General features: G+C 40.3%; 1 protein-coding gene across 4 annotated transcripts in view; it reads right to left on the bottom strand.

Moving 5' to 3' along the window:
- The window catches only part of LOC111970866 (fidgetin-like), a 40,868-nt gene extending 30,843 nt beyond the window's left edge, over nucleotides 1-10,025 (bottom strand). Inside the window, exons 1-2 of one of the 4 annotated variants that reach the window (XM_023997594.2) lie at nucleotides 9,881-10,025; nucleotides 7,635-7,665 (exon numbers count right to left, since the gene is read on the bottom strand). In XM_023997594.2, the coding sequence (XP_023853362.1) occupies nucleotides 7,635-7,665; nucleotides 9,881-9,994 (145 nt within the window). In that variant the 5' untranslated portion in view covers nucleotides 9,995-10,025. Of the gene's footprint in view, nucleotides 1-7,634; nucleotides 7,828-8,526; nucleotides 8,696-9,880 lie in introns of those variants that run through there. The other 3 variants (XM_023997595.2, XM_023997596.2, XM_070445912.1) reach the window with 3 other exon arrangements.
- Nucleotides 10,026-10,947: the final 922 nt, after the last annotated feature.

The following is a 10,947-nucleotide window of genomic DNA, read 5'->3' as shown; positions in this document are numbered from 1 at the left end:
CAAGGTCCTTTGTGCCACCCCCTGGCAACCTGCCAAGCTGTCACACACACACACACACACAGCTCTGCGGAGAGAGGGGCTGGGTGAATAAATATGCCAGGCAGGGACTTACTTGACCGCGGCTGACAAGAGAAAGAGAGAGAGAGAAATTGCGCGATTCTCCAATGATGGTCTGCCTAATCAAGCTGTACACCAGCCGAGACGCACAGAGTAAGATATAGGATCAGATCACAGGCAGATGAGAGATGACTCAATTCTCTCTCTCTCTCTCTCTCTCTCTCTCTCTCTCTCTGCTGCTGTCTTTCTCTCTCCCCCCAGCAGCCCTGAAAAAAGCAGTCATCGTTTAATAACTGGTTCCCTCATCAGGCAAATGAACGCGAGGCCGCTTCGCATATCAATGCACCGTTTAACTCAGATGTCCATATCAATAACTTAATTAGAATTGCAGAAGGTCTCATTTGAAAATACAATGTACAGGATAAGCCGTGGTCTATTGTGGATCTAACGAAGCCGAATATCCGGTAGCGGGACGTTGGCTTTAATAAGTCTTTAGCATATTTAACTTTTCCCATCATCTCGGTAGAATGTGTTAATATCTAAGAGAGAATCTTAGCGATGGGTAGTATGGAGAGATTGAGCAGGAGAGAAGCCACGCGGGGTGAGAAATTACTGATTAAAATTCCAAATGTGCAGTGAAAAAAAGCGAGGGGGAAAAAATCCATAGCTTCGATTTGATTAAACCTATGAAAATGGTGCATTACATCAAAAAACAGGTGAACTTCAAACACTTTGAGCACTTGCCATGCACAGGGAAGATATTCTTTTAATTCCTGTATTCACACCAAGGTGAATTCAGCTGAACTCTGGATGAAGAAACAGTGTGATGTTCCCGAGATGTGTGCTGTCTGTCTCAGTGTTCACAGACGAGTATAGTTGCATGATGGGTAAAGTGTTTTAAACGGTAGATGGTCACTAGTGGACTGTTGTCTGACACTGCTTCTCCTTACAGGCCACACACTGATTCCTTTACTTGTCCACTAATTTACGACCACAAATCTCAACACACAGCTGGACTCTCACACTTGTCTTTCTGCACCATACACAATTACAACGTCAGGAAAAAAACTCCCTGAAACACACTTGTAATGGATCCACCACCATGCGAACATGTTGAATGTATTTTACGTTAAAAATATATAATTATAATAGATTTTACAATAATGGGGCCCACTCAAAATAGCATACTCAAAATACTAAATGAATACAAAGTGCTGACTATCGTCACCATAATGAAAACATCCATACATACAAAAAAGACATCCCTCCCCTTATTACTGGGTATATGGTGATACCTAAAGTACTGTGCCTTCAGAAAGTATTCATACCTCTTGACTTATTCCACATTCTGTTGTGTAACAGCTTGAATTCAAAATGTATTACATGTATTTATTTTCATTTATACACAATACCCCATAATGACAAAGTGAAAACATGTTTAGACATTTTTTTGCAAATGTATTGAAAATTTAATTTAATAAATGTCTGATTTACATAAGTATTCACACCCCTGAGTCAATACTTTGTATAAGCACCTGCAAAGATTACAGTTGTGAATCTTTATAGTTAAGTCTAAGAGCTTTGCACAACTGGATTGTGCAGCATTTGCCCATTATTCTTTTCAAAATGATTCAAGCTCTGTCAAATTGGTTGTTGGTCATTGCTAGACAACCATTTTTAGGTCTTGCCATTGATTGTCAAGTAGATTTAAGTCAGAACTGTAACTTGGGCCCTCAGGAATATCCACTGTTATCTTGGTAAGCAACTCCAGTGTKGATTTGGCCTTGAGTTTTAGGTTATRGTCCTTCTGAAAGGTGAATTCATCTCTCAATGTCTGGTGGAAAGCAGACAACCAGGTTTTCCTCTAGAACTTTGCCTGTGCGTAGCTCCATTCCATTTATTTTTTATCCTGAAAAACTCCACAGTCCTTAACGATTACAAGCATACCCATAACATGATGCAGCCACCACTATGCTTGAAAATATGGAGAGTGTACTCAGTAATGTGTTGTATTAACACCAAAAATTAATTTCTTTGCCACATTTTTTTGCAGCATTACTTTAGAGCCTTATTGCAAACAGGATGCATGTTTTGGAATATTTCTATTCTGCACACGCTTCCTTCTTTTCACTCTGTCAATTAGGTTGGGGTTGTTGAGTAAATACAATGTTGTTGATCCATCCTTAGTTTTCTCCTATAACAGCCATTCAACTCTGTAACTATTTTAAAATCACCATTGGCCTCATGGTGAAATTCCTGAGCAGTTTCCTTCCTCTCCGACAACTGAGTTTGGAAGGACAGCTGTATCTTTGTAGTGACTGGGTATATTGATTAGAAGTCAACCAATTAATCGGAATGGKCGATTAATTAGGGCCGATTTCAAATTTTCATAACAATCGTAATCAGCATTTTTGGACGCCGATTATAGCCGATTTTATTGCAATCCACGAGGAGACTGCGTGGCAGGCTGACCACCTGTTACACGAGTGCAGGCAGCAAGGAGCCATGGTAAGTTGCTAGCTAGCATTAAAGTTATCTTATAAAAACAATCAATCTTAACATAATCACTAGTTAACTACACATGGTTGATGATATTACTAGTTTAACTAGCTTGTCCTGCGTTGCATATAATCAATGCCTTGCCTGAAATTGTGTCACTTCTCTTGCGTTCAGTGTAAGCAGAGTCAGGGTATATGCAGCAGTTTGTGTAGCCTGGRWCGTTGCAAACTGTGTGAAGACCATTTCTTCCTAACAAAGCCCGTAATTAATTTGCCAGAATTTTACATAATTATGACATAAAATTGAAGGTTGTGCAATGTAACAGCAATATTTAGACTTAGGGTTGCCACCCATTCGATAAAATACGGAACGGTTCTGTATTTCACTGAAAAGATAAAAGTTTTGTTTTCGAAATGATAGTTTCCGGATTTGACCATATTAATGACCTAAGGCTCGTATTTCTGCATTCATTATATTATAATTAAATCTATGATTTGACATTTGATAGAGCAGTCTGACTGAGCAGTGGTAGGCAGCAGCATGCTCGTAAGCATTCATTCAAACCACACTTTCCTCCGTTTGCCAGCAGCTTTTCGCAATGCTTGAAGAACAGCGCTGTTTATGACTTCAAGCCTATCAATCCCGAGATTAGGCTGGCAATACTATAGTGCCTATTAGAACATCCAATAGTCAAAGGTCTATGAAATACAAATTGTATAGAGAAAAATAGTCCAATAATTCCTACAATAACTACAACCTAAAACGTATTAACTGGGAATATTGAAGACTCATGTTAAAAGGAACCACCAGCTTTCATATGTTCTCATGTTCTGAGCAAGGAACTTAAAACGTTAGCTTTTTTACATGGCACATATTGCACTTTTACTTTCTTCTCCAAAACTGTGTTTTTGCATTATTTAAACCAAATTGAACATGTTTTATTATTTATTTGAGACTAAATGGATTTTATTTATGTATTATATTAAGTTAAAATATAAGTGTTCATTGTTCATTCAGTATTGTTGTAATTGTCATTATTACAAATATATATTTCTGGTCCTCCAATAATCGGTATCGGCGTTGAAAAATCATAATAGGTCAACCTCTAATATTGATACACCATCCAAAGTGTGTATCAAATGTCTGCTTGTTTTATTATGTGACTTCTTAAGCACATTTCTACTCCTGGACTTATTTAGGCTTGCCATAGCAAAGGGGTTGAATACTTATTGACTCAAGGCATTTCAGCTTTTCATTTTTTATTAATTTGTAAAAATGTCAGAAAACATAATTCCTCCTTGACATTATGGGGTAGAAAAAGTAAAGGGGTGTGAATACTTTCTGAAGGCAATGTATATCTGCTCTTAGCCCAGATACAGTAAAAGTTTTACTGCGCTAAACCAGATACTGTACATCAGGAGACCTCTTTCTCTCCTAAACCCCCACAAGACACAGGGCTGTCAGCACTCAGAATGATAACAGCATGATGACAGTCTGAGGGAGGGGAAGAACAAACAGATCACTGTTCAAATGGCTAGAGGAAGGATTAGGCGTTTGTCTCTGGACTATCATACTTTCCAAAAGAATGCCTTTGCCCATACACTGTCAGTCAGAGGACACCAAACACACACAAACATCTAAAACAGAAGCCAGAGCTGACAGACTGATCCAAAAGAAATGAAGGAGGAGGAAGAGGAGGAGGGGTGAGGAGGAGAGCGAGGAGGGGCAGGCTGGATGTCAAGATTTACGGATTGGCGGCCGTTCATCTTTGCAGCAGCAGAACGAACGCCCTTCGTCTCACAGACAGTGTAGCAACAGACAGCTGCTCCCGTTTCCAGCGCTGTGTGCCTCTCTAACTTAGATCACTGAGAGAGTTGTCAGCACACACAGAGAGACACGCACAAAGACAAACATAGCCAGCTGCCCACAAGTCCAGGACTAGTTTTGGGGACAGAGAGCGGAGAGAAGCGAGGACGCGAGAGAGAGAGAGAGGAGGGGATTTGCAGGAGCCAGGCCCTTGGGGTCATTCCTCGCTCCGCTAAACGGGAGAGCACAAAAGACAACACTTAACATATTTGCTAAAAGATGACAACCCTGCCTAGATCTCATTTGAAGCCGGCCTTTGTTAGGAGCGGCAGACGAGAGAAGTCCACTGATATTTGCGAGAGAGAGAGAGCGTCTGACAAGTGTCTCTTTCTTTAACATTACAAGGAATCCATCTACATACATCTTCCACAGCAGTAATTCCCCAGGGTGCAGTATATGCAAGGGAGTCATTTTGGAACGTTAATAAGAGAGAGGGCTTCTTTAATGGTAAACATTACAGACGTTTTGAAACTGTCAGGCTAATTCCTGTCTTTAGTCCCACAGGGAATAGTCCAGCTAGCCTTAACGCCAAACCGCTCTCTGTATTCACTCTGAGTCAGAGAGAAAATCACTCGCTAGATAAACAAAGTAATCGAGAGGAGACTGTTGTATATTAGTGTCTCTGTTTGCGAAGACCGTTTTCTTTAACCCTCTCTAATATCTCTACTATCCCCTTCATTATCTCTTTGAGTAACTATTACGACGCTTCTGACAAAGACATAAAATGAGGCATTACGTACACAATGAGGGGAATCATTTGTGCTGTCAATTTCAGTTTCTAATATAGTAGGGATGTGTAGTGGATAGTGAACTTTAGTGTTTAGATCTTTAGTACAACATTATAATACTATGTGAAAGTGAATGCACACACACACACACACAACACACCTACACACACTCCACCCCCCGTCCCACACACACACACAACACACCTACACACACTCCACCCCCCGTCCCACACACACACAACACACCTACACACACTCCAACCCCCGTCCCACACACACACACACGACTCTCATTACATCAGCAACAGCCAGTATAAATGACACGGGGTATAAGTCACTCTCTGTGCCTGTAGCCTCCACAACTTCCCTCACTCTATCAATTTATCAGGAGAACCACCGGGTAGAAACACACGGTTAGGGGACTGCTCAGTGCATACCAACTATCCATCACCACACTAAACAGCGTAGAATGTCAACTTCTTTATTTAGGAAATAACCAAATTAAATCCAGTAAATATCAGTACAGATAGTTGGGCTGATATTTAAAAAATGAATAAATAGTGTTACATTTTCACACAGGCTTTTGCCTTGACTTATGCAACAAGAGACCAATCATCTGTAGGGGCCCAAACTGAGATATTTGGATTTGCAAACAGGCTCCACGATGTGCGTAATAGAATCGAAAACAGAATACAGATGTGCTGTATATACCAAGCAAAATACATTTCAGAACGAATCAAGCAACAGCATTACAGCAAGGGGACATTTTTGCAATGCAACGGAAGATCTTGATCTGAAACACTCTTCATCTTTATTCCAGAGAAGTTCTTGGCTGCGTTGGCCTACACTATAACAAGCTGCATTATGTGGGCTAATCTAATGAAAACAAATCTATTCTATCATTCAGCAAATATACAGTGGATTTACATGAAATGAATGAATTAGTAAAGTAAGGAGGTGGAAAAGGACAGTCAACCAACATATGTGACTAACTACACCCCGAGCTGTGATGCGTTTCTAAGAGAGAGCGAGAGAGAGAGAGAGAGAGAGAGAGGCTAATATTAACATTCATCTCTATACTAAACGTATAAAACAACAAGTGAAAACATAGTGGCAAAATTAACATGACAAATGAACAAAATGTTGATGTTGAAGAAAGTAGGCTGAGTCCTATTTGTTATTTCTAGGTAGCTTAACTTGAACATACAGAGAAATACAAATTAGACTTGGTGCATAACATTCTATCTGGCCTACCTTGCGATGAATGCTACACTACATTACCTAAAGAACAAACACTCTTTTTTTGTGACTTCCTAAAAGTTCATTCTTGTCCCTTTTGAATTGCACACCTCGCATAATAGTTTGTAAGATGCATACGGATCAACGCCACAAAGCCAGTCCAGAAATGGGATAGGCCTAAATCTATGTTCACATATTCAGGATGAAGTCGAATTATTGTCATGCTCATTCAGGATATTTTGGTTTTGATGCAAAATATCTCAATATTCTTTTATCAATTTTAAATATGTGTCTAATAGCCTAACTAAGCTATATATTTCAGTGTTCAATGTTGATAAAAGGCTAATGGTGACAAAGATGGCCTCTTAATGTGCTATTAATAGCTGCTTAATTACAGCTGTTTGCCATTTCTGATGAGGTTAATAATCAATTACTATCTACAATTCTGATTTGTAGGGTAGGCTTCTGGTATAAGATAAACATTATATTAAAACAAATTACTGATATATTACTGATATATTTTGATTACATTACAGTTTGTTTGCCACACCCGAGACTAACAAAAGTTAACCTTGCAGTCTATTCTCCTAATATTTTGATTATACTCATTTACTAGTAGTATATCCGTAATAACAACGTTTGAAGATTAGTATAACACGTTTACCGGTATATTCGTCATAATTTACGCAGACTAATATATTCTGAATATAGCCTACATAACAAGTGGACCCGGGACACATTCCTGTTAGCCTACTATTGCCCAAGCTCAGCGCGTGAAAGGGGTTCTGGGTGCAGCAATTCCCGAAAACATATCGGCATCATAATGATGTGCATTCAAAGCCAGCAGAGACAAACGCCAAGGGTCCGTTTGCATTCACGGCGACCATCTGATGCGAGAAATATTACATTATGTATACTATAGTAATCATTTGTTTTCCGAGAGTGGCAACAATTCGGCCTAGACAGAGTATGATAAAAAAAAAAATTGTCTTAATTTGGACACAAGCCTGAGGATGATAGCATGGGAAAATCAACATGTAGGCCTTCATTGCTAAACTCTCACAAAACAATGTGCACGCATGCAACATATCTCATCATACATACATCAGTCATATTTCCTGTCATTCTTTTAAAGAAACGGACACAAAACGCATGCTTGGAAACAAGCACGGTCAAAACAACCACAATTTAAAAAAAATAATAACAACAGTTAATCAAATGAAAGATTGGGAAAAAATAACCTACCATAGACGCTGCTGCTACTGATCATTTCTTGCTGCGAATAACGGGGAAGAAGAGGGGAAAGCATTGGAATTGTAATTTGGACGAGGAGGAATTCCAAAGGTTGTTTTACATTAGAAGCACTACTCTCCACTCGCACATTTCAGTTGAACGGGAGTCGTTCTAGTCAGGGCTACTAAATACCCATCTAACCTACACGCATACTAGTACAAGGAAAGTGGACCCTGTCGGCAAAACGCAGTTGGATAGCGCTGTAGAGGCGGGAGCAAAACATATGATGGTGCAGTCACTTGGTTCACACCAGATCATTTCCGCATTGATTGCTGTATTATGTTATCGAGAAAGTTACATGTGGTGATACCGCTCTCGCCTAATAAAATACACCAGCTCTAGCATAGGCTACTCTCGTGCTTTAACAATAGATGGTGTGTCACAAGGACTGTGACATTGCATCCGCTGATGCGAAAGATATGATGCCTAGGGATACTTGTTGTAATCACCGTATGCATGTATAAAAGTTGGCTACTTTAAAACTATTCAAATATCGGTCCAGCACCCCCCCACACACAAGCACTGTCATTCGAACCGAGCAATAGCAATTGGATCGCCTACATAAGAACACAACATACCCATGCGGTTTTAAGTGACACTAATCCAAAACGCAAATGCGCTACTTTACGATCCTAAAACGAACAAACTCGTTGATAAATGCATTACAAAAGCAATACAACTTGTTTTTAACAGTGAATGCTTAAATCCCTTATGATTCATTGCGTCTCGGAGGGTGGTGGTGTCTTTACGGATAAAGCGCTTGGGTTCCCTGCTAAGGCAAGACTCGCCTAATATCGGCTACTTTAATTGCGGACATCTCGAATCCAGTTCTGGAAAGGCTTACCTGTATGTGCGACAGGTCGACCTCTGGGGTTAGAGCAACATCGATCCACGGTAGAGCTTGCTGATGAATGACTTGCGGTGGGTTAAGCGAGGCTGCGTGGGATTTAAAACCATTCCAAGTTAGCGCAGGCAACAATGACCACAGCCACTGCCATGTTGGAATTTCAAACCCTAAAACAGCTGCTTCGGAGACTGACCAATATGCCTCACAATGCGCATGCGTCTAGCTGTAAAGACCAGAAATTCAAAGTCCCGCGTAAAGGGGTAATTATGCAAGGTTTTTATCTTGTTATACCAACAGACATCGAGGCAACATTGTATTGGGAAATAAGCAGAAGCTCGTGATTGTGTTCAAGTAAAAGCTACAGCAGACTATTGTAGGCTATGAGATTGGATCTGTCTAAACAGATACTTTTAATCTATGGATTATTTGTAATTGCGAACTGATCATTTTTTTAAACAATTGCAAATAAGAAATCAATAACCATTGTCCCATATTTAGAGAACAATCTGGGAATGTAGCCTATTGTGTGATTGCTGTGTGACACACGCGCGCACACACAGACACACGCACTCATTCCACTAGTCCTAGTTCTGTATTTCCCAATGATAATTATAGCACCAATGTCGAATTATCTATCTGAGTCCTAATTAGAGCTGAACTGTCCCAGTTAACACCCTATCAGAGCATCAGTAGGGAGATCACATTTAAACAAGACATCAANGGGGGAATCATATGATGGTGCACCCACTTGGTTCACACCAGATCATTTGCCCATTGATTACTGTTATTATGTTATCGAGAAATTACATGTGGTGATATCGCTCTCGCCTAATAAAAATACACCAGCTCTAGCATAGGCTACTCTCGTGCTTTAACAATAGATGGCGTGTCACAAGGACTGTGATATTGCATCCGCTCATGCGAACGATAAGATGCATAGGGATACTTGTTGTAATCACCGTATGCATGTATAAAAGTTGGCTACTTTGAAACAATTCAAATATCGGCCCAGCATCCCCCCCACATGCACTGTCATTCGAACCGAGCAATAGCCCTTGGATCGCCTACATAAGAACACAACATACCCATGCGGTTTTAAGTGACACTAATCCAAAACGCAAATGCGCTACTTTACAATCCTAAAACGAACAAACTCGTTGATAAATGATTTGCAAAACCACTAAAACTTGTTTTTAACTGTGAATGCTTAAATCCCGTATGATTCATTGCGTCTCGGAGGGTGGTGGTGTCTTTACGGATAAAGCGCTTAGGTGCCCTGCTAAGGCAAGACTCGCCTAATATCGGCTACTTTAATTGCGGACATCTCGAATCTAGTTCTGGAAAGGCTTACCTGTATGTGCGACAGGTCGACCTCTGGGGTTAGAGCAACATCGATCCACGGTAGAATTTGCTGATGAATGACTGTGCGGTGGGTTAAGCGAGGCTGCCTGCGATTTAAAACCATTCCAAGTTAGCGCAGGCAACACTGACCACAGCCACTGCCATGTTGGAATTTCAAACCCTAAAACAGCTGCTTCGGAGACTGACCAATATGCCTCGCATTGCGCATGCGTCTAGCAAAGACCAGAAATTCAAAGTCCCGCGTAAAGGGGGTAATTATGCAAGGTTATTATCTTGTTATACCGACAGACATCGAGGCAGCATTGTATTGGGAAATAAGCAGAAGCTCGTGATTGTGTTCAAGTAAAAGCTACAGTAGACTATTGTAGGCTATGAGATTGGATCTGTCTAAGCAGATACTTTTAATCTATGGATTATTTATAATAGCGTGCAGATAAAAAAAAGATCAATTGCAAATAAGAAATCAATAACCATTGTCCCATATTTAGAGAACTATCTGGGAATGTAGCCTATCGTGTGAATGTGTGATTGCTGTGTGACACACGCGCGCACACACAGACACGCACTCATTCCACTAGCCCCAGTGCTGTATCTCCCAATGATAATTATAGCACCAATGTAGAATTATCTATCTGAGTCCTAATTAGAGCTGAACTGTCCCAGTTAACACCCTATCAGAGCATCAGTAGGGAGATCACATTTAAACAAGACATCAAAGATGGAACAACTGTCAGATGAAGTTCAGTGTGTCAAATAAAGGCTCAATTGAAATATCCCAATCGTCATGGATGATATCTTTTATTTATTTCCACAATCAAAGTCCTGGTAATGAGAGCCAGGAATTAGATTTATATACAGTTGAAATAAAGAGAATAAGTTCATTTAAAAAATAGTGAGATATCTGAGATTGTCTACACTTACCTGCGCGCACGTGCACAACGCACGCAAACGTACACAGGCGCGCATGTGTGAGTGTGCGCGCGCACACACACCTAGACACACAAAGAGGTTCAATTGGGAATTCTTTTTTAAAGTGCTATAAAACTGTCCCCAAAA

Source organism: Salvelinus sp. IW2-2015, linkage group LG12, assembly GCF_002910315.2.
Source record: "Salvelinus sp. IW2-2015 linkage group LG12, ASM291031v2, whole genome shotgun sequence".
NCBI lineage: Eukaryota > Metazoa > Chordata > Actinopteri > Salmoniformes > Salmonidae > Salvelinus > Salvelinus sp. IW2-2015.
Note: the sequence above shows the minus strand (reverse complement) of the source record. Positions and strands in the feature narration are given on the sequence as shown.